The sequence below is a fragment of the Aptenodytes patagonicus genome, chromosome 10, assembly GCF_965638725.1.
Source record: "Aptenodytes patagonicus chromosome 10, bAptPat1.pri.cur, whole genome shotgun sequence".
In the NCBI taxonomy this organism is placed as follows: domain Eukaryota; kingdom Metazoa; phylum Chordata; class Aves; order Sphenisciformes; family Spheniscidae; genus Aptenodytes; species Aptenodytes patagonicus.
Genome location: NC_134958.1, coordinates 22456489 through 22479387, shown reverse-complemented (window position 1 = coordinate 22479387; position 22899 = coordinate 22456489). Strand labels below are relative to the sequence as shown.

The window sequence follows — 22899 nt, the reverse complement described above, 5'->3', positions numbered from 1 at the left end:
AAAGGAAAGAGTTAATGACTTTACCTACAGCTTTCAGGAGATCCTAAGCCTAGTTCCAGCTCATCCATTCCTGCAGCTTGCCTGTATTTATTTTAGCAGCTAGAGAGCTGCTAAAATAGTCAAGAGAAAAGATGGGGCTTACACACTGAGCTACTCAAGCAGCAACCCCCTCTTTTCTTTTTTCTCCCTGCAACTGAAAGCATGGGAGGCGTTTGGACTTCTGACAGCAACGTTGCTCTGGGCTTGTTTGGGGAAAAACTCTTACTTCGCTAACTTCTGAAGAGTTAGCTCAGTCCTTCTGCTGGCATAGGATGTTTTAATCCAGCCAGTATGCGTGTAACACTGCATAGTGAAGCTCGAGGAGATAACTTGTTCGCAGTCGTAGTGCCCAGGACAGAGTGTGCTTCATAAATGGAGAATACTTCATGTTTAATCAGGCTTCAGCAATACTCTGCGTGTCACAAAACTGTTTAGTCTATATCTGTCTCTTTTTTTTTTTTTTTGTTTTCCAGGCAGCTGTAAAATACATTTATTTAATATTAAAAGGCCTGAGCTAATTTATTTTATTACCTTCATTACCAAACAATAAAGATGCACTGTCCAACCCAAACATAATTAAAGTTGGCAGGAGTTCAGTTTTGTTGCAGTAGTGTTATTGTTTGTGGGTTTACACGTCGCCTCCTTGATTGCTTTCTGCCAGAGTTTATTTAACTCCCTCGGCCTGGTTTTGATAAGCCAGTCTGACCGGTTGGATCTTGCGTGAGTGTGAAGAAGGGAAGTTCTCTTGGCATTTAAGCCTGCTCTTGAGAGGGAGCAATTAGGACAAAGTGTAGCCCTGGCTCGGGCCTGCTGTTTTGCGTGCAAGTTCATCTCGTGCCTCTGCTGCCTCCCAGTAACCCCTTTTGCAATAACCCACTGGGCTCTGAGTCGCGGCTAGCTGACGGTAAATGTGGGCTTGCTAAAGCTCGTGGTCTGGGGGACGTGATTGTAAATGGTTACAGAGAAGACATTGGTGGCAGTCGTACTAAATCGGACAGGCAGCGGAATATAGATCGGCTGTTTCGCCCTTCTAGTTTGGGGACTTTGCGCAAAATTTAAGCGGAGAATTTGTAGCCCTGCAGTTCAGAAGGAGCAGAACTACAGTTTGGGAGCCCCCTGTTTCAGGTTAGCAGGGGACGCGTCCCGCCAAACTGTTTGGAGAGATCCTGACCTCAGGTCACTCATCCCAAGTCCTCCCTCAAGCTTGAAAAACAAGACTTGATGAAGGAGCAAAAATAGGAATGGGAAAGGGGCAGAGCCGAGCCTTGCGTGACTCTGGAGGCTAAGAGGGTGTGTGAACACAGGGCAGGTGCGTGACTAGTCTGACGGGCTTAGGATTATTAGTGGCTCATGACTCCAAACGTTCAGCGGCTGCTATCAGGAGTCTGAAATGACTTTGATAATGTGCATGCTTGCATGTGTGCTGCATGTAATGAAAGACTAGTAACAGAGGTAGCTTAATCGGCGGTTAGCATGCAAGGTCAAGTGTTTGAACACGTTTGGGCCCTCTGTATCTGCAGAGCACTAGCCGGTGAGTTCAGAAATGAAGGCTAGAAGGATTCAGCAGGATCTGTTCCACAACATTTTACTGTTACCTTGCAGGAATACCTCCGATTTGGCTCCGAAAACCTCAAGATGTGCAAAACCTGCCATTTCCGCCATAGCTTGACTTAGTGGTTTGTGACTGGGGCACCCTGGGGAAATACGGCAGTACCAATAATTCCTCACAACTAAAATACACGCTGCTTTTCTCATTTGAATATGGCACTTGCATGTTACAACTGGTTCTGGTTACGGGTTTTGTCTGCAGAAGAGCCCGAGCCCACGAGTAACTGTTAGGTTTCCTCTCTGAGCGGATGTGTACGCTGTGGCTGTTCCCCTTTGAGCCTGTATCGCTGCAGAGCATTTTCACTGGGCCGTGTCATGTTCCCAAGACTCTTTCCCATTAGCGCAGGCGGTCCGAGCCCTGCCGTGCTCCTCGGCGCTGGGCTGCGATGAGCGCCCGGGTGGCTGCCGTCGCCCCCGAGTTCAGCGGCGGAGCCGCTGATGGGAGTGCGAAGGTGAGTCAGGGCTGCTGGCCGTTGAACACCGCAGAAGCAGAGTGTGCTGATGGAAGGACCAAGTTCATGCTTTGGCATCGTGCCCGAGCTGTAGCAGCCATCGGTCTGAGTCCCGGACCTTTTTGACTCATCGTGCCTGACTCCCGTGCACCTCATCTGCCTGTCCCAGAGTAGGAACTAAGAGTAAATTCACAGAGCCCTGGCTCAGCCGGACTCTGCTGGCATTGCTTGTTTAGCTCGGAGCAGTGCTTATGAATGATGTGAACAGAAGGAGCTGAGAGCTTTTCTTGCTGGCAGCTGTGCTCCAGCTATGTGGCCGTCCCGTATGGGGAGGGAATTAAGCTGCGCTGCTCCTTAGCTGGAAGACAGTTAAGGACATCCAGGCCTTGCAGGAGGATGTTGCAAGGGAACAATAGCACGTGTTTCTGATTCTACATAGGTGCGAATCCTCAAACACAGAGCGAAGGGGCTTGGGTATCCGAATTATTTTGGAGAAAAGTTAGAATAAAGAGGCTGATTTCTGTGGTTGAAGATACTCACGATATCTGCTGGCTGCTGCAGCAGTTTTCTCACCTGTCACGTTTTCCTCTTCTCTCTCCATATACCATCAGTAATTATTTTCAGTTTCCTTGTCCTCCACTATTCAACACACCACCAAAAACTGCTGTGGCTCCCCTCAGAGCAAGCTGCCTTTTGGTGGCAAGGAATCCTCTGTATTTATTTCCAGGGGAGTTTACAGATGTTGCTGCAGGATTTATTTCTGTGAAGTCAGTGCCAGCTTGGCCTGCCTGGAGAAGGGAAGTATAAAGAATCGACCAGAACAGTTACTCAGGTTTGTGTTTCTCTTACCTGCTGATTCCAGGCAAGTTTGCTGTAGAAGCGAGCGGGAAGGACTGTAGTGCTTCCTACTGCAGGAGCTGTTCTCAGCGCTTAGCAAAACCTCTCTTGTTTGTTTTCCCTTGATCTGCAAGCTGGAGCATTTCCTGGCTCGCAGACCAGGCTGACAAAAACATCTGAGAAGTATTTTTCTACAGGCTTTATTCTTTCAGCCTCATCGTTCCCCTGCCGCCTCAGTGTATCGTGATTCAGCTTTTGTGTCTGAAGCCAGCCCTTCTGGCACGGCACAGCTCGGGTGGTGGGGACACCTACCTAGTAAATGTGGGACGTCTTGTTTTGCTGTGGTATGTGGGTTAGGGGCTGGAGACGGTTGGACTCGATGATCTTAGAGGTCTTTTCCAACCTCAATGATTCTATGATTCTAAGTTTGGGGCCGATCACTACCGACGTCAGGAAGCATAATGCATCCAAGCTTTTTTGGTGGGAAATCTGATTCACAGCTTCTCTTCTGACTTTCACAGTGATTAGGAACACTTGTATGTGTCTGGGCACGGGTGTGGGTTAAAGCACTGGTGGCCCGGAGACCATTAAGAAAGAACTTAATAATCTATTAAGTCAAAAAGGCCTTCTCAGTCCACGTGTTGCTAAAATTGCCAGCTGCCTGCTGAATTTTCGTGGAAAAGTATTATTTCAAGCCCAGCAGTTGCGTTTAGCTGTCAGCGCTTCACTCAAACAGAGTGAGCTGAGTCTGATGCACTAGTTTGGATTCATTTGAGGGTCTTGGAAGGAACCTGGATTACTGGGTTAAGCAGCCCCTTGCTAACAGCTAATAAGCCTTTTCACTGTCATCATTTCTAAGAGTTGTCCTATAAAACCTTACCAGACTGCAGCATCCTGCAAAAGTCTCCGATTATACCCACTTTTGTCTTCCTCCCTCTGCTGTCTTTGAACCCTAGACTCCGGGCTGGTTGTTCCAAGCGTGTCTTACGAGCTTCACAAAAAGCTGCTCTCGGTTGCTGAGAAGCACGGGCTGACTCTGGAGCGGAGGCTGGAGATGACGGGAGTGTGTGCGAGTCAGATGGCCCTGAGCCTCCTTGGGGGACCCAACAGGTAAAGCTGTTGCCTTTCGCTCTGCTGTGGGTTTGCCCCCTCTAAGAAGAGCTCAGCTTATCTTGTTCTGCTAAGTGGGCTTGAGGTAAAAGAGGGCCGAGAGGTTACTCTCGAGGTAAATGTGACGTGGATGCCTGCCGCCGCTTGCGCTGGAGCTGGAGGCAGCTGTCAGCTCTCTGCCTTTCTTGCCTCTAAAGGAAAAAAAACTCATCCCAATGCCGTGCAGACCTGTGTTGTAGCTCGTGTATCAGCCTGTTTCCAAATAATCATGAAAACAAGTGTGAGGCTCAGGCTCCTGAAGTGGGAGGAAGCCTTACAGTAGGCTTCCATGCCCGTGCTGCTTTTTTTTTTTCCCCTCTCTAGCCTCTCTAGAAAAGGGCTGGCTGAACGTACCATCTTGGATGAATGACTTCCTAAGGGCTTCTTTTTGGCTCCTGTGTCCCAGAAGCAGAAGTGTCTTCTGAGTCCATGACAAAACAGACAGAGCTGAGATTTTTCTCTCCGCTTACGGGGATTTTTTTTCAGGGAATTGAGCTTTGCACAGGTGTAACCCAGGGCAGATTAAACCACTGCAGAATTTCTGGCGAGCTATTCCTTTTTGCAAATAAGTAAACCCTTCCTTTGTTGTTTTTACATGTCACGATTTAATGATATCAACAAAACCAGAAGTCAGCACATGAAAACAAAGTGCTGCTTAGCTTTTCACAATGCTAAACGAGCTTTCAGGCATCTACACCTAAACTGAGAATATCCTGCCCAATTTGATAGCAGGTTTGGAGTGCACTTACTGCTCTTTGCATGAATATACGTGCTGACTCGTTTGAAGAGGTCCGCTCTGTGCCTGCGCTTACCGTAGTTGTTGATGCGGGCTGACAATTGCACGTGTATTTTTATGCTGTTGATAGATGCTCCAAATTATTTGCTCTTGAAATGGAAGGTAAGCCTTAAGTTTCCATCTGTTTATTTGGTAGTACTTTACCAGGACCTGATCATTTGATTGAGAGCAGTAAGTGATGACGCACCAGGCAGCACTGACCCTATCTGCTGAAAATCCTACTGTAAGCCACCCGTGACGGCTTGCAGGCCATTTAAATAAATCAACTTTATTTTGCAGTTGACGAGGAGTAGCAATTAGGGAGTAGAAATTATTTTTCTTCTTTTTTTTTTTTTTAACTGTGGCTCTACTGATGGAGTAAATCACCCCATATTTTTAAGATTGTATAGTTAGCATTCTTCTAAAATCAAGAGGGTCAGAGGAAAAAAAGGCCTCCTAAAAGTCAAATGGCACTGGATTCAGGCTTGCTACATGAGCAGTGAAAACACCCCCTGCTTTGAAAATACAAGTGGGCTTTGTGATGAGCCAGGATAGACTGGGACCTTGTGCTCTCTGTTGTGGGTGCAAGGAAGCCTTGAAGGGAACCTGCAAGCAGAGCAGCTCTCTAGTGTCAGCGCTACAAAAGGATGTGGGTTCCTTCTCGGAGGCAACGGAAGATTTGCAAAACACCTGTAAATTTGCATTTTACTGATTTTTTTTTTTTTAATAATTTTTTTTTTTCTCTCTCTTACAGGAAGAAGGTAAGAGATTCTTGGGTTTATTAAGTCCCCTTTTGTCTGCGTTTTAGGCTGAACCCGAAGAACGTGCATCAGCGGCCCACGGTAGCCCTGCTGTGCGGCCCCCACGTGAAGGGGGCCCAGGGGATCAGCTGCGGACGGCACCTCTCCAACCACGACGTCCACGTCATCCTTTTCCTACCCAACTTTGTCAAGATGCTGGAATCCATCACCAACGAGCTGAACCTTTTCAGCAAGACGCAAGGCCAGCAGGTGTCCAGCGTCAAAGGTAAGTGAGCGAGGAGCAGACCTGCTCTCCGCCACCCTCGCGCCTCACCGAGACCTGTGCCGCTCAGCTCGCCAGTGCCTGCCCGGTCCGGTGGCACCATCTAGTGGCACCGCCATAGGCAGGTGGCTGGTCGGAGGCTGGCGGGACAGCAGAGACTCGAGAGGTTCAACAGTGGAGCGGTTGTGCTGGTACAGATGTTTCCTGTATGAACAAATAGGGAAGAGCTGCTGTATGGATCTGAGTCAGACCAGCCGTTCTCTTAGGATAAGGGCCTTCCTTGTTCAGCATGTCGAAACTGCCACTAAATGAGCATCCAGCTGCTGCTTCTTCAAACCAAGCAGACAGCTTTGCTGAACTAGTCCCAGCAGCTGTCAAAATTCACATCTCCTAGTTTGCCCCAGAATAAACTGATGCTCCGTCTTCTGCGAGAGAGCTGGCTGCTGTTTGTCGTTTCACCAGCGGTATTCTCAAACCTGTTTCATTTAAACTTCTTGGGAGAAACAAACCTGGTAATCAGGGCAGCGCGCAATTTTTTGTGTTGTGGCGGGGTGGGGGACTGCGCTGTGCTGGCTGAGCTACTTGTCTGTTAGAAAAGATTATAAAAGATTTTGCACCGAGGACTTCGTGGTCCATGAGGTAAGAGGAATACAGCAGATGTGGTACAGAGCAGGTGAGTGCAGTGAGACCGACGGAGCTCAGTGGGGCAGGCAGCAGTGCAGCACACAAGCTGCCTTTCCATAGCAGAGGTAGTCGGCGCGTTCCGGGAAAAATAGGCCTCTTTTTCAGCTTGTGGAATATAAAATGGTCCTTTTATAACGGAGAGAGAACACCACTGCTTCCCTGGGCTGCCTGGACTGGTGAGCCAGCTCAGCGGCAGCGTCTGGGGCTGCTCAAGTGCTGACCACTTGATGAGATTTTGTACCTGAGAGTCTGTGAACGTTCTCCAGAGTGCTAAAGAGCTTTTAAATATCGGTGTCGGCGTCTTTTGCAGAAGGACAGCAATAACAACAGGTAAGGCTAGACTGTATGCAGTGAGACTGGGGGTGCTGGAGGGGGAAAAAAAAAAAAAATGAAATATCTGCTGGCAGTTGCAAGGAGGGAAGGCACTGAGCCTTAGTTCGTGGTTTCAGGTTGGTCCTCAGCGCTCAACGGTGTTTGTGTTTCTTTCAGATCTCCCAGATACCCCTGTTGACCTAGTGATCAACTGCCTGGATTGTCATGAAAATGCCTTTTTGAGAGATCAGCCCTGGTACAAAGCAGTTGTGGACTGGGCCAACCAGAACCGGGCACCCGTCCTCAGCATAGACCCTCCGATAAACGAAATGGAGCAGGGCATCGACGCCAAGTGGTCGCTGGCCTTGGGCCTGCCCCTGCCCCTGGGCGAGAGGGCAGGGCGGGTGTACCTCTGTGACATTGGCATTCCCCAGAAGGTCTTTCAAGAAGTGGGAATAAACTACCACTCGCCCTTCGGCTGCAAATTCGTCATCCCCCTGCACTCCACTTAGAGCCCATCCAGCCACGCGGCTCTGAAGGGAGAGAAGAGAGAAGGAGGAGGTCTGTCAAATAAGCTGTCCAGTGGATCCTGACTAGTAAACTCGTGACGCCTTAAGGATGTGAAGTTCTGGAGCGTTTTCCTTCCAGAAGAAACATTGTGTATTTAAAAAAAAAAAAAAAAAGAATAATCATGAAATGAAACAAAAAAAAGAAGGAAGCGAATGTTCCTGCAAAGCTGTTTTCATTCTCTTGTGCCATTGTGTGAAGGAACACGCAGGAAGATGCTGTCTGTCCCTGGCGAAGGTGGCCAGTGCTGCCCAGGCCCGGCCGGGAGGCTGTTTAACGAGGGGGTGTACGTGGAGGTGGTACAAGCGACGGGTGGTCTGGAGATTTGAGATGTGTTTCTCAGTCCTTCTGGGCGGATAGACCCAGCAAGGGCACCCTGCTGGGAACAGCACCCCTTGATTGTGTAGAAATACCTTCTGTTGCAGTCGTACCGGGAGGGAGGATTTGGTTTCGTTCCGTTGTTCTTTTTGACTCCCCCTCTCCCCTGTTTTATGTTCCTGAAGGCAGTTGTAGCTCGCTCTCCCTCCTGGACCCTCCAGCCCCTCAAGGAGAGCGTTCCCCCTCGGGAAAGCTTATGTCAAGAGCCAGAAGCTCTCAGGTTGCCCATGCTCTGGGAACACCCGTGTCCTCAGCTACGCCTTACTTGCTGATATACTCTGTGGCTTTTTGTTTGTTCGCTTAGTGGGTGAAGCCCAGGTCTATGGGAGCAAGGTGTGTTTTGGAAAAGAGTTTTTCCAGGATAGTTGTTTTGGTTTGGGTTTTTTTTTTTTTTCCTTTCTTCTTTCTGGCACAGCGAGTGGCTGAATCAGGGAAAGGGTAGTGAAGCAGGGCAGCGTCACTCTGAGTTTGTTGCGTGGTGTATGGTGCAGTTGATGTTTGGGTGAGTTCCCCCGGTGCTTCCAGTATCCCTCCTACACTCCGTGTGGTGTGGGAAGTAGGTCATGGATCTGTTCATTCCCTTTGGGCTCGAAGCCTGCATATAGGGTGGGCACGTGTGCGCGCGTGTGTGTGCGCCCATGTGCTGGGAACCAGCTTGAGGAAGGACTTGGGTCCTCAGCTTACACGGTCCTGTTTGCCTGCAGGAGATGGCGTGGTGAGAGCTGCTGCCCTGGAGGGGTACGGCAGGAGGTTCTTGTCTAAATTACTGTAGGGGATCTGCCCCGGGTTGCTCTGCTAACTGCACTTGTGCTGCGCTCGCTTCCCACGCGCTGCCGGGAAGCGTCGGGTTATCTTTTCCCGCGTTCATTTTGTTGGCCCGATGGAGCCTTGGTGCGGTGCCTAGAGCAGGGACGAGCTGAGAAACCATCAGCTAGCTGGCTTCGGGAATCCATCGTGCTGGCTCTGTGAGCGCTCTCTGAAGACTTTGCACCCGGTAGCTGACCCAGGGAAGCGCTGAACCTAGAGTGATGCAGGAGGTGCTGTAAGGGCGAGCTTGTTCCTCCGGAGGAACCGGGCAGACGCAAGGCAGGGGCCCTGTTCTCGCAAAGAGGCGCTCAGCTCCCCGCTTGCTCCCCATGCCGTGAGTGTGGGCAGTGCTTGAAGCTCTGCTGCTCTTCTGGTACCTTACCTGTCCCCAGAGCTCCTGCAGGTACCTTGCACAGACCCTGTTCTGGCATCTGGGAGAGCTTCACGGCTTCAAACGGTGCCTTTTCTCCAGGGGAGCTGGACCCCTTCTGAGGCTGAAGCGCAGGGACGTGTGGAAGGGGTCACCTGCTGTTGTAGCTGCCCTGTCGCTCCGCTGTGCTAAGCAGGTAGCAAACCTATTGACCCACTTGTGCTCGGAGTGGTGGGGATTTACAGATCGGGCACTTGTCTTTCATCCGCTTAGAACAAAGGCCAAGTGTATCAAAGGAGGAGGGAAGGGTCTTCCCCGGTTGAAAAGAAGCAATTGAGCAATTAATATTGCCTGGAAGCGTGGAGTGAGGGGGGAAGACCCAGCCCGAAAGGACGGGAGGCTGGTGAGCGCTGGGCTTGCCCCTGCAGCTGCCTGAGGTCTCTTCCCCTGCCAAACCGCCTGCACCTTGCCGTATCTACCTCAGCAGGGCGAAGGGCTCTGCCCCTCTCCGTGGCTGGACCCCTGGTTCCCCTGAGCTTCTTTCCCCGCTGAGGGTTGGACGACTGAACCGCGTCCGCGCTGGCTTACGCCGAGCGCTCGCACGGGGAGGCTTGGCCGCCCGTCAGAGCTGTGACAGGGCGTAGCTCTGCCCTCGAGCGGTTCCTCTGCCGTAGGCTGGTGCCCAGCACCTATTCCTCAGGTGAACCACGTTTCAGCTAGAACTGTAGTGGCATTTAACAAGCCGTGGTTCTGATTCGGCCGCACTGGGAAGGGATAGCAATGTGGCTGGTTATTTAAAACACAAATGTGAGGCTTCCCTCTGCCTGCCTTGTTTCTTCGGCTGTTTCAGCTTCATCTAATCTTTAGCCAGGCAGAGGAGCGGCGGCTGGGTTAAAAAGGTTCATGACCGTCCCCCTGGTCGTTGCTGTGGTAGCTTTAGCCCCCTTATTTTCACTTTCCTTGCTCAAGACACTCGATAAGAGAACCTGCCGTTTCAATTTCTGCTTTCTGTGAACCAGGCCGCAGGCTTTTCTCGCCTCCTCTGGGTTTGGCTATTAGATTGTACGCACCGAGCAGTAACAGTGTAGAAATAATTCCAGGCTTCATCACGGGGTCCTTTTCTGCCTCTACGCTGGCTGAAGTTAACGTGCCCAGAAGGGCACTGAACCAGGTAAGGAAGTTTTTGCAGGGATGGCAGCTGGGATCGGGCCTGTACTCGCTGCTGCATAGCTCCAGGAAGCACGGAGGCCCCGTGCATCGCCAGCCCTGCAGCAATAGGGTTCCCCACGTTTAAGCAAAAAAAATAAAAAAAAAAAGTGAGCAGTGTTGCACAACAGGAGGGTACAAACCCTCCCGATAGGAAAGGGATTCCCAATCCCTACCCGTGCAGTGTTCAGGGCACAGCAGGCAGCTGTGGGCTGCGTTTGGCACAGTTAAACTTTACAGGGGGCTCACTTTCTGGAGATGAGAACAGATTTGGGTACTTGGCTGTACTTTCCCTCGGATACAGAGGCTTACTTGAGGAAGTACTGGCCTCACCCACATGAAATGCATCTTATGTGCAGGTGTGAGCTCTTCTGGAGCACTCAAGAGACCCAGAAAGGGGTCTGGGTCCCTTCTTCTCCCCCTTCCCCCACGCTGCCAGAGTTAATTCAAAGAATGGAACACTTTTTTTTTAAATCTGTGTTTGAGATAGTTTTGACCCACAACCTTAACCACCATCATAGGAACTGCCTGCGAGTGCTGCTCTGGTCACTAACACATGAAGATCACTGCACCGCGTCACTGCTTGATATTCCATTTGTGACCTAATGTTTGTAACGACTAATTCCTGCCGCTACTGGGGGATGCCCTGAAATAAAGTGCAACTATTCATGTGTGCTATTTGTGTGCAGCTATTTATTTGTCTGCTATCATTCTAGAGCCTGACACCACAGCTGGAGCAAGTCTTCCCGCTGCTCCGCACTGTTCAAGAGGAGCGAGGGCAGAGACCAGGGAGAGTTTTTTTGCCCTCCAGTGAAGCAAAGATTCCTGCTGCTTAGTTTCCAGTTAATTTTTCAACATCTCCGTCTTCCTTTGCAGAAAAGGCAAAGCTGGGAGCAAGAGAACCCTACACCTGCCTACAAGGGAAGTATCAAACAATAAGAAACACTTTATTTTAACTTTACAACATATAAATAGACAAATCTGTGCTTTCCAATGTAGCTTTTCTTCCCCTCCCCTACCCAGGGTCCTTGTCGCAGTGCCCCAGCCCCTCTGAACTCTGAGAAAAGAGAGCGAGTGGGGCTGAACTGCAGAGGCTAGACCGATCCCGTATGTACAAATCCAGCAGGCATCGCACCCTCCCCAGCTGTCATCTGCTCAGGTCCCGGCTGGCACCTCGACCGCACAGCATCCTCTCCTCTGCAGAGAGGCCAGCGAAGAAGGGATGCAGGAGGGCTTCCGAGAACGTGATCCTCCGGGAAGGGTCGAATTCTAACATCCTCCTCATCAAGTCAAAGAGCTGTGCGTGCTCCAGCGAGTCGTGCAGCATGTACGTCTGAAAGAGAAGGGCAGGGGGGAGAGAGAGAGGGGTGTAGCACTCCGGTAGGACAGGGACTGAACCCTAGGCCCGAGCTTTGTGATGTACAGGGAGGTAATGGCTGTCTCCCCTCCTGAAGTACAGCATTCCGCTGGCCCTTGCACTGCCCGACTTCCCTAGTACCTGTCCTGCTTCAGTTAGTTAGACCAATAAACTTCTGTTACTGCAGATGAGAGTTTGGGGCGCTGTAAAAGCCAGTTACTAAGGAGAATCCCCATCCCTAAGCCCCACGCCACTGATGTGGGGAAGGGAACGGCACAGCGGCTCGGCCTCGCGCCGCAGCCAGCCCTCCACCAGCCAACCGAGCAGCACCTACCCGCAGGGGCTTGCAGTTCTCTTGGACGTATCTCCCATCGGACGTGTTCTCATCCCATACCAGGTTCCCATTGTGGAAATATTTCTGCTTCCTGCAAAGGAGAGGTGGCGTTCAGCAAGGCTACTCGGGGAGCGGGGGCACGCGTTCCCAGGAGAGCTCACCCACAGGGGCAGCGGGAAGGCAGCAGCCTGCGCAACTCAATGACAAATTAACACTATAATCTCTGCCGTACATAAGCAGCTCAGCCATTTCCCCTAGAACCCGTGATCAGGGTCACAAACAAAACTTCCAGCAGGTCTCTCAGGGCTATACCCACGTAGGTAAGACCCGGTGTGAGGACAGAGAATTGCTATCCTGAGTAATTAGCCACAAACAGTTGACTGGACTGTCCGAGTTCAGGAACAGGTTCTTACCGAGTTTTGTGGATCATGTGAGATGGAATTGGCCCGAGGATTTTTTCCATCATGACAAGATGCTCACGATTCTCATGGGTCTGCAAAGGAAAAGAGCAATGGTGCATTAGTTCGGAACGTGGAGATCTGATGACAAAAGGTCTGTCCCCTATACAAGTACAGGGGAAGAGACAAGCCTCCGTCAGGAATGATGCGGCTCCTGTCCACCTCTACTTGCTCTCTTGATTCTTCTATTCTTCACGGGCACAGTGAAGAAACCAGAAGTGATCTGCACCTCGTCCTTCCAGCAAGGCACGAGTCCTCAAACCGTCAGTCTTCCTGGGCTTATTTTCAAACTCAGCTTCTGATTTTTAGTGCCTGATCTGCGTTTCCCTTCCCTTCCCATTAAGGATTTTTAGGGTACAATGCCTCTCGCAAGAATCATACCTGGAAGAGCGTGAAGCCACGGTAATACTCAAACAGAATGCAGCCGGTACTCCAGACATCGCATGGCTGTGCCCAGCCCAGCTCTGCAAAGAGAATCAAGTTAACTTTGCGCTCCCAACAAGTCCCACCAGATTTCTGCTAGTTCCTTCTTGAAACCGCAGGGATTACACAAAGACAGACCTAGAGGTTATCTCTGCACTTTCCAGTGCTGCACACTGGCAAGAGGACCGTCAAGTCACAGAATCGTATAACAGTTGGGGTTGGAAGGGCCCTCTAAAGGTCATCTAGTCCAACCCCCCTGCCGTGGGCAGGGACATCTTCAACTAGAGCAGGTTGCTCAGAGCCCCGTCCAACCTGACCTGGAATGTTTCCAGGGATGGGGCATCCACCACCTCTCTGGGCAACCTGTGCCAGTGCTTCACCACCCTCAGCGTAAAACATTTCTTCCTTACATCTAGTCTAAATCTACCCCCCTTTAGTTTAAAGCCATTCCCCCTTGTCCTGTCACAACAGGCCCTGCTAAAAAGTTTGTCCCCATCTTTTTTATGAGCCCCCTTTAAGTACTGATAGGCTGCAATAAGGTCTCCCCGAAGCCTTCTCTTCTCTAGGCTGAACAACCCCAACTCTCTCAGCCTTTCTTCACAGGAGAGGTGTTCCATCCCCCTGATCATTTTCGTGGCCCTCTTCTGGACCCGCTCCAACAGGTCCGTGTCTTTCTTGTGCTGAGGGCTCCAGAGCTGGACGCAGGACTCCAGGTGGGGTCTCACCAGAGCAGAGCAGAGGGGCAGAATCCCCTCCCTCGACCTGCTGGCCACGCTGCTTTGGATGCAGCCCAGGATACAATTGGCCTTCTGGGCTGCGAGCGCACATTGCTGGCTCATGTCCAGCTTTTCATCCACCAGTACCCCCAAGCCCTTCTCGGCAGGGCCGCTCTCAATCCCTTCATCCCCCAGCCTGTCTCCCCCAGCTGCTTCTGTTTCAGCTTACGCTGACTGTGCATTCCCCTGGAGCCAATCTGAGCGCTTCCCGAGTCTCACAGGCTTTCCTCAGCTCTCTGCACTCCACGTCAAGGGCCTGCACTATCCACGAACACCTTCCATACAATCGGGAGCTTGGGACCGCTGAGGTGGTGTTGCAGCAATGCATGGAACAGGTTATCCCCAAGAACTGGAGTGCTTCTCAAGCCGGTTTTCCTCTAGGCAGCAGCATCCTACGGCATTCCTGGGACAACTGTTCTCCTCCACCCGTCTGAGACTCCCCAAAGCCCTGCAGTACTCACCCAGAATCACTTCTGGTGGACGGTAGTGCCGGGTAGCCACGATAGTGGTGTGGTGCTCGTGATCGAAGGTGGCGCTTCCAAAGTCTGCCACACGAATGCTCGTGTTCCGAACGGATTTCTCCTCACAGCTCTGCAAGCAAACAGGAAGTCCTCAGTGCTTCTAATAGCTGGTTCAGGATTAAGCTAGGCTTTGAGAGGAGCTCTCTGACCCCAGAACTGCCACGTCTGCACTACTAATCAAAAGGATTATAACTGTGAAGCTCTGAGCTCTCTACATCTCAGATCAGTGTTCAGGAAAGCCACCGAACACGCCATTTCATGGACTGGAGCCCCTGAAGCAGTCTTAAGGCTTTTAGAAGGCACCGGAGAAAGAAGAGGCCCGACTTCCAGTTTGTTCCCACTAAACAGACTTCTAAGGCCCTGTGGGGCACGTACAGAACAGGGAAGATGCAATTTCTGCAGGGAGGGAAAGGCAGGCTATTCCTGGTCTATTCACTGCTCTTTTGGACATAACCCACCTTTTTCTCGTTGTACAGAGTGTCAAAATCTGAGTTGACGAACAAGATGTTTTCTGGCTTGAGGTCAGTGTGAGTCAGCTGGTTGTCGTGTAGAACTGCACAGGTGGCAAAGAGGAGAGAGAACAAAATACATGTAAGAACGACACGCTGAAGCACCCGTACAATTCTGCCCATCAAAGCGCCAAGCCAACTCCTCCTCAGCTCCCTCCCGACCCATTCTGGCGAGACATCGTCGCCTAGCAAGGCTGGCCCCGGGTGACTTACATCTCAAGGCGTGGCAGAGCTGGTAGGCCATGTGCCGGATCTGAGGGAGAGGGTATGGCTGGAAGTTATTCTCCTTCAGGAACTCAAAAGTGTTCTTGCCCAGAAGCTCAAAGGCGATGCACATGTGGCCGTGGAAGTTGAACCAGTCTGACATCAGGACGCACAAGCTGCGCAGAGAGAGACACGAGGATTAACCATCATCCAGGGACTCGACAGAACAGTCATTCTCCCAGTCGTTGGCTACTTCAGAAGCGGTTGGCGAGCAAAAGCTCTGAGCCAGCCGACTCGGAAGCACAGTCATCCCTCTGTGTACACCGGAGACACCCCCTCCCCGCCTTGCTCAACCACCTTTAGAGAGAGATCTCCAATTCAAGTGGGACAAGGCAGCAGGTGGCTGTTAGAGAAGAAGGTCTAGCTAATTTTTTTCCTCACTATGACCTGGCACGTCAGTCGTTAAAAGTTTAAGTAAACAAGTGTTGAGTAGAACTAGAGACAGACTCTCTTCTTCCAAAACGCAGAGGCACGAGGCAGGTTTTCCCCCACACAGGAGACAAGCATTCCAGGTATTCCAGTCCTCAGCCCTGTATTTCTTTGGACGTCACCCAAGCAGACCGCTTGTCTGTAAGGACCTGGGTACCGACGACCCGGGAGCCTCGCAGGAACTTACAATTTGTTCTCCTTGTCCTTCTCTTTGATTTTTTTCAGGACGTTAATTTCCAGCCTGGCTGCTTCTCGGTATTTTCCAACATTTTTTATGATTTTCAGCGCCACCTGAGATTTGCCTCTGTAAGGGAAGAGACAAAAGGATGGAGTCAGAGAAAGAGCCTACGTACGCACGTCCTCAGTCCGCAGAGAGAGGGCACGTGCCAGTTACTCCCGTCATGTTTTCACGTGTTAAGAGGCTTAGTCATTGCTGGGTCCCAACAAAGCTCTGAGCTCAAAGGTCTGCCAAAGATTTATGCCGCCTGACCAGTAGTTAAGTACCACATGGAAATTTGAAGCGAAAGGCTATTGCTGGCTGACACTCCAAAGAGAGCTGCAGACAGCTCCGCAAGCACACCATTTCCTGACACAGCAGTCCGTAAGGTCACTGCGCCTCCAGCAGCCACCTCCCCTCTCCAACCGTGCCAGAGAGATTTCCGAGGAGGCAGGAGACCCCGGTGGCTCCTATGCTAAGCTGACCCCACAGCTCAGAGCCAGACAGAAGGTCAGGAAGAGACAGGGGTCAAGTGTAACCACAGGAGAGGTTAAGAAAAAAAAAAAAAAGAAGTACCCCAGCAGATTAAGAGGTCGCTTCCCCCAGCTGCCCGGCCCATCCCTCAGCCGGAGTTCGTTGCTTTTGCAGTAGGGCAGTAGAACAGCCTGTGCCGAAGCCCTCAGCCACTGAACGAACTCCCCTGCTTCCCTTAACACATCAGTCTGCCAACTCGGGGGACTGGTTCCACTTTCCACTTGCTATAAGAAATAGTTTCTACCGCAGTGACAAGTGGAAGGTGACAACAAAAGTTCGGTCCAGCAGAGTCCAGGCCCATGCAAAACCGGCAGCGTTAATCCCGCCACGCTTGTGAGCATCTGGGCTTGATGCAGAAGGGACGGACAAGTTCTCTGGCAGGGAAAGATGCCCACCTGGCATGGTCCACACACTCCACCACTTTGCCAAAAGTGCCTTCGCCAAGGCTGCCGACAATTTCATCTAGGAGAGAAAACAGGAGTGGACATGAACTTCAGGGGCTTGGCGAGAGCTGAGGTCCTGCAATTTCACAGCAATAAAATGTCAAAGCAAAAAATGTCTCTCTGCTACACTCTTTAAAACTCAAGTGTCTATTGTCTGCCTCAGGCAATTTACTGGTCAGTCCATTTATAAGCAATAAAACACTAGAGACCCCTCCAGTACAATACGAGAGATCTCGTCTAACATGGGGATAGAAAGTAGAGAGGTAAAGTTTTACGAAAGGTGGCTGTACATCGCTCTTGAAGCCAATCGCCGATCCTGCACACCAGGTGGCCTTCCTTGTCATCTTCCACGCTCCTGCTGCGCTTACTGCTCTGTTGGCTTCTCTGTACACACCGCCCCCCGAAACGGCATACGACCAAGCGCGCACAGCGGGCAGTTCCGAGTGGCAGGATTGTGGTGTCATTCAAAGGTGGAGATGACGGTGCGTCGGTGGTTGGATTTTCCAGATCCCAGCATTTCATAAGGCACACAGCATATATAACGATAGGGATATTGCAAGGGACACGTCAAGACACAAACTAACTTCAAAAACAGAAAAGTAATCAACAGCTACAGGTATGTAAAGAAAACTCTCTCATTAGCTACGGCCTCTGGTGCCGCCGCCGCCGCCTCTTAGGCAGGAAAATGCCCCCCTCTTCTCTGAAGGGAAAGCAGCAGCTGGGAGGCTCCAGTGTTAAGGTGGCTTGGCACGGCACCACCGTTCCCCACAGAGGAGCAGCTTCCTCCGCAGCACCGGAGGGTGCTGCCGGAGGCACAAGAAGAAGGAGGGCTTTGCCAGAAGAACGTCATTTTCTCCGCTGGCAAACGTGACGAAGGGTATACGAGCTGTCGGTTTGGACAAGCTGTCCAGTAGAAGCCAGAGTAGCAGTTCTCCCTCTGTGTAGCCTGCTCTTTTGTACCTCGGTTAACAGGTCGCCAGCTACCCAGAGCCGTGTCCTGCCCCGGCTACGAACCAGCCCTTCCCTTCTTGACAGAACCTACTACCACGCCGATCCTAAATCCACACGCCCGACTGGCTGCAAACAGACCTGGTGTTGCACATCGGCCTTCGGATGCAATTTTAAGCCTGGGAGAACTTTAGGAACAGGACGGTTAAATTAATCCCCGGGGAGCGTTTCACTCCACTTCAGGCATCCGCTAAAGGTACGAGGTCACATTCACCCCTGCTACTGCTAGCTTCTACTGGAAAACCAGCCGAACCTTCCCGAAAGGACCCGGGGTCCACAAAGCAAGCTGCCCTAATTCCTGATCTTTTTCTGTTTAGCCTTAAAGATAGTTGCAATCTCTACAGCCAAAGAAACGAGTACAAAGCTCTACATTTCCACGCCCGAGCTTCCGTCGGGCTTCTCTTCTGTTGCCCCTCACCCCCCCAGCTAGTCCAAAACAGTGAGCCACAATCGAACCCCTGAAGGTCAGCTGAAACGGAGGAGAAGGTAGAGAGGACAGTTGAGACAGCCGTGAGACTTCAAAGGATTTAGGTCACGCCAGCCCAAACCTGCACACCGTTATCACCGCACGCACACACGCAAACCGCACTGGAGCGTTTTCCTCATAACCCTGGCTCTTTCTCAAACTAAAAGTCAACGGGAAAGAAAGAAAAGGAGGAAAGCAACAGACCGTCAGAAGTTCCCAGCCATGCAGGTATCCGCTATGACTGCGGGGATCAGGACTCGGTCGTTTAGTTGTAACAACGTTTAAAGCAACAAACTTGTGAAAGATGGAAACGTTCCTTACAGGAGAGAAGCAGTGAAGCAGAGACATTTGGTCCGGTACCTCACAACACTTCCAGGGTATTCCCGGGTCCCGGGACCAGCCTCCCTACCCAGTTCCAAACATTCCCTGTTAATCCTTGAAAGGAATACTACGTTTCAGGGTGGAAAACGGGGAAGTTTTCAAAGAAGCTGAAATCCAAGGACCCTCGTGTGGATTTCCAGGCAAAGAGGACACGTGCGTCTCCTCGGAAGGTGGAAGCCTTTCTCTAAGTACAGCGGGACGGGGATTAATAACCACAGGGCTAACAGCTCGGGAGAACCAGGCTGACCGACCCCATCTGGTACGGGATCCTGGCACAAAGTCAAATCCGGGTGCCTTCGCAGGAGCGCTCCGTGCCGCCGCTTGCGGACCAAAACCCCCCCCCCACACCCAAAGCAGCAGCAGTACGCGGAAGCGAAGCCCTGGCCGTGTGTAAACCCGAACAGTGACCGATCCCCAGCAGCCAGGCTGGCCTGCGGCCAGGGCTCGCCCTCGTCAGCCTATCACGTGTGTGCCGTTCGAAGCCTTCCCCGATCCCCTCCCCGGCCGTAAAGAACGCAGCTTGGTTTCCTCACGTATTAAGGCTACGGGGGCTGGACTAGTAAAAACCGATAGCTACAAACGCTTCCCGCTTAACAAGACACAGGTTTTGGACTATACGTTCCACGTAATGAAAACAAACACAAAAATGGGATTAGAGGTACTCACCCAGAGTGTTCAGAGCTGAAAGGAGGTAAGAACAGTTAAAACCCTGAACAATCCTGAACTCATTCTGGATGCTACTCACCGAGGAGGCACTGCTACAAGACCTGGTCCTGCGTTTCCGGCAGTGATGCTGATGTTTCTTCGGACGGTGCTGCTCTCTGCCTCTGGATCGCCGCCAGTTCCGCGAGCGGGTCGAGTAATAGTCCTCTCCAAAAGACGGGCTTCGGTCTTCAAATCTGTAGGCGTCGCTGTCCCGTCTGTATCTCCTGTGATAAGGCATCCTGTCATGGCTGTAGCACAAACAAGAATGCATTTATAAGCCCGGAAAAGCAGGAAAGGCAGAGTCCCACTGAAACGAAGTGCTCGTGCTCCCACTCCCTGGTGGCAGGGAAACGACCGCAAGCATCCTAGCTTCAAACCACCCCTCCGCTGCGGCTCAAACGCTGACCGCCCCTCAGCCGAGTTTCTCAGATGAGAAGAAGGAGAAAGCTGGCAAGAGAAAACGGTGCGGCACTCCCACGTTGCAAGGAGCCGGGGGGAAACCACCCACTCAGAGCTCGAGCTGAGCTGCCCACCTCATCCGAGCCACCTCCGCCACCGTACGCAAGCGTTTTTCTAACATCGTTTCTCCTCCCCCAGGAAGGACTCTCATTAGTCCTTGAACAAACCGAGAACTGAAGGCACCAGCGGTGCCCCAGTCACCACCCCAGCGGGGACCGGAGTCCCCCGAGCACCAAGCCTTCGGTGTACACACGCACACCGGCTCAACAGATCAGTACCGAGAGCCAGAAGGAAAACCTGGTCTCCGCGGTATAGTCAAGCTCCCGCGCCTCTAGTGACGACCGAGGGCTGCAAGTATGTGAGGGAAACTTTCAGCCAAGCTCACCTCGGCATGGGGAAGGGCCAGGAGACCTCAGACAAAGCTCCCCTGTGTGTTTACAAGCTGGCGTCGCACAGGCAGTTTTAGGTACCGTCCGTGCACGTTAACGCCGAGAGCAGCTCTCCCTGCCCCGCGCTCAGTTAGAGGGGATCTGCGAGCTGCAAGCGCCTCAAGCTAGAGCTGCGATGCTGAAGCTCCCGCCTTTTGCTCTGCGGGTCCCACGGGCTTCCCCTGGCAGCACTGTTACGGTACCTCTTTTAAAGGGGGCAGCAAAAGCGGCATCACGTAGCAGCGGCCTGCTTGTACCCGCCCCCCGAAAGCACGACTGTCTGCGCCACCCCAGCCGTTACAGTCGGTCTAATAAAACAGCTTCCGCTACAAGCCTGGCTTCACGCGTCATCGGGGGAGAAGCCGCGTTTTCGGCAGAAGGCGTTGCAACTCGGAGACGGGAACAGCGCGTTGGCTTTCCAGTGACGAACAGCGGTATTTTGGGCGGGCGCCCGGCCAGGTCGACGCTGTCGTATGTACCCAGCCGACAGCAAGAGCAACGGCTTCTCCAACCGAGACCTCGCTGCAGCTGCTTCAGGCCGCAAACGGGAACTTTCGTTCTTTGCGCCTCTCTGCTTTGGCAGCGATTGGCTCTCTCGCCGGCAGCTTAACGGGACGCAGGAACGCCTGGGGTGGTTCATCTCACCTTGGATCAAGACTAAAATTTCAAACTGCCTGCCAAGACGGCAGCGGCCCTAGGTCACCGCTGAACTATCCCAAACACAAAAAAGACCCCGAGGGCTCCGTTCCAACGCCGATACTCGGCTCCGAACACACCTTTGGGAAACTTCAGTGGGTACTTCTACGATACAGAGGATTCAGAAAAAACAACCTAAAATACAGAGACCAGCGAACCCGCGAGAGGCTCGCAGTCCGAGACTAAAGGGGCAAGAAGGTTTTCGCCTAGCAAAAGCCTGTTTTCATCCAAATCTGTCCCACGTAACCCATCAGATGAAAGAATGGAGAAGGCCATTGCGTGCGTCAGCTGTACTTTACAATCCGCTTCCTTCAAGTAAACAAAAGCCAGGCTCGGCGGAGAACTTAATCTGTAGAACATCTCAGGAATTTAAAAGCCGAACTGGGCTCCCTTCTGGCTGCACCTGCCCCGTTCAACCAGTGGAACCGCAGCAGCTCCGGTACCGCCGAGCAGCGAGGATCACCAGCCCATTCCGGTCGCGCACCGCGACGTGTCAGCGCGCAGCTCCCCACCAGCGCTCCCGCCTCTGTTCCAGAACCCTCGCCGCAGCTCCTGTTATCAGAGGCCTTATCCACCCCGCTCCCCGTACCTAATTGTCCCTGTGGAAACGCTGAACAAAGAGAGGATCAAAGGTAAAATCCAGAGCCGAAGCAGGAAAGATCAGTTAGCGATGCTCGGATCCTTTCTGACAGCATAGGTGAGGGGAAGGCATCGTTACTTTAAATCTGATCGGTAATAATTTCAGAAGGGAGCGGGTTGTCGGGCGAGAAAGACCGTAACGCCTCCACAGCATTAGAACCGGGAAACACGAGCCCGGGGCAGGCTGTTCGCCCTCGCTAATATTAAAGACGTCGCTTTGGGAAGAACTTTTGGCTAGATACAGAGACAGACGCACGTAAGGGAAGGCAGACACAATTAAGCCCTCTACTTCCATCCCTGGGATTTGCGGGTTTAAAGCTGATCCGCAGTCAGGAAATGAAAGCTGCCACCGCTCAGCGCTGGCTCTGGAACGCGATCAGAATCGAGGACGAGCGTCTATTAGATAACCGTCCCCGCTCGCTCCCCCCCGCCAGAGCGGCTGCTGGCGGGCCTCCCTCCCTCTGCCCCAACCCGCTCCTACCTTCTCGATCGCGATCTCCTGGAGAGATCCCTCCGGGGTGGGTAGCGCAGTCTCCCCTCGTAGTCTCTGCTGCGAGACCTCTTCCTCTTCCACCTGTGGCCCAGGTAGCTCTCCTGCTCCGGGGACCGGTATCTCTTACAGTGATGCATCTGAGGACGCCAGAGGTTTCCGACTCTTAAAACCCTCGCCCCTTGGCGCCTCGCCCGCTCCCCGAAGGAGGCAAGGGCCCTCCCACCCCGCCAGACACCCCCCCCCCCCCCGGCCCGAAGGCTGCGGACAGAGACCGCCCCAAAGGGCGCGGGGAAGCGCGGCAACGGCCACGGCGCGGAGCACCGCCGGCCCCGCGGACGAGACCTCTTGCCGGCCCCTGCAGCGTCAAACAAGTTCAGCGGGAGGGCTCCCCTCGGGACGCGGCGCCTTCAGAAGAACGTTACCGGTTGTTTCCCCGCTGCCCCCCCCCCCCCAATAACCCGGGTACGGGCCGGTTCCGCCGCCCCCGGCCGGCGGCCGCGTAACCCGCGACAACCGTTCGGCAGGGGAACCGGAGAGCTCGGGGCCCGAGGCACCGCCGCCCGGAGGCGGCCCGCACCGGGACCCGATCTCCTCCGGCGATACAAGTACGACAGCGGGGCGCAGCGGCTGGGCCCAGGCCCGGCCCGATCCTTCCTCCCCCCCGCAACCTCGCCCCGCCGGAGGCCCCCGCCGGCCGGCCCCGCCGAGCTCCCCCGGCCCCCCGCCCCGGGCCGGCCCCGCTGGCTCACCGCCCCTCCGCGCCCCTCCGCGCCGCGCTCGGCGGGTGCGGCCCGGCCCGGCCTACCGGCCCAGCAGCGCCGCCGCTCCCGCTACCACTTCCGCTTCCGGCGCCGCCCGCCCCCTCCCCGCGCGGCCAGAGCGGCTCCGCCCCGGGGCGCTCCCGCCGCCTCTCGGTGCCCCGGAGGTCGCGGTTAACCCCTGCCGCGCCGGGCCGGGCCGCGCGGGGCTCAGCCGGTATGAACGGGCCCGGCCCGGGGGGGGGGGCCGGGGAGCTGGGGTCTGCCTGGGCACGGCCCTCCGCACCTCCACGCGGGCTGCCTCACCGCGGGCTGCCTCGCCGTGACCTTCACCATGGCCTTCCTCGCCGTGGCCACCCTCACCGCGGCCTTCCTCACCACGGCGTACCTCACC

General features: G+C 53.3%; 2 protein-coding genes across 5 annotated transcripts in view; one reads left to right on the top strand and one right to left on the bottom strand.

The window, feature by feature from the left end:
* Nucleotides 1-10885, top strand: part of EDC3 (enhancer of mRNA decapping 3) — a 29775-nt gene extending 18890 nt beyond the window's left edge. For all 3 annotated transcript variants that reach the window (XM_076348533.1, XM_076348532.1, XM_076348531.1), the window contains 3 exons: nt 3893-4046; nt 5669-5886; nt 7057-10885. In XM_076348533.1, the coding sequence (XP_076204648.1) occupies nt 3893-4046; nt 5669-5886; nt 7057-7391 (707 nt within the window). In that variant the 3' untranslated portion in view covers nt 7392-10885. The remainder of the gene's footprint in view (nt 1-3892; nt 4047-5668; nt 5887-7056) is intronic.
* A 248-nt stretch (nt 10886-11133) lies between these two features.
* Nucleotides 11134-22562, bottom strand: CLK3 (CDC like kinase 3). 2 transcript variants are annotated; one of them, XM_076348535.1, is made up of 13 exons: nt 22553-22562; nt 21736-21884; nt 19073-19280; nt 16763-16856; nt 16425-16491; nt 15466-15582; nt 14799-14965; nt 14535-14629; nt 14017-14146; nt 12738-12820; nt 12312-12391; nt 11899-11989; nt 11134-11540 (listed from the first exon to the last, which is right to left on the bottom strand). In XM_076348535.1, exons 2-13 carry the CDS (start codon nt 21882-21884, stop codon nt 11355-11357), a joined length of 1467 nt encoding a protein of 488 aa, XP_076204650.1. In that variant the 5' UTR covers nt 22553-22562; the 3' UTR covers nt 11134-11354. The 2 variants fall into 2 exon arrangements, with proteins under 2 accessions (XP_076204650.1, XP_076204649.1); XM_076348534.1 differs by lacking the exon at nt 22553-22562 and adding an exon at nt 22497-22552.
* Nucleotides 22563-22899: the final 337 nt, after the last annotated feature.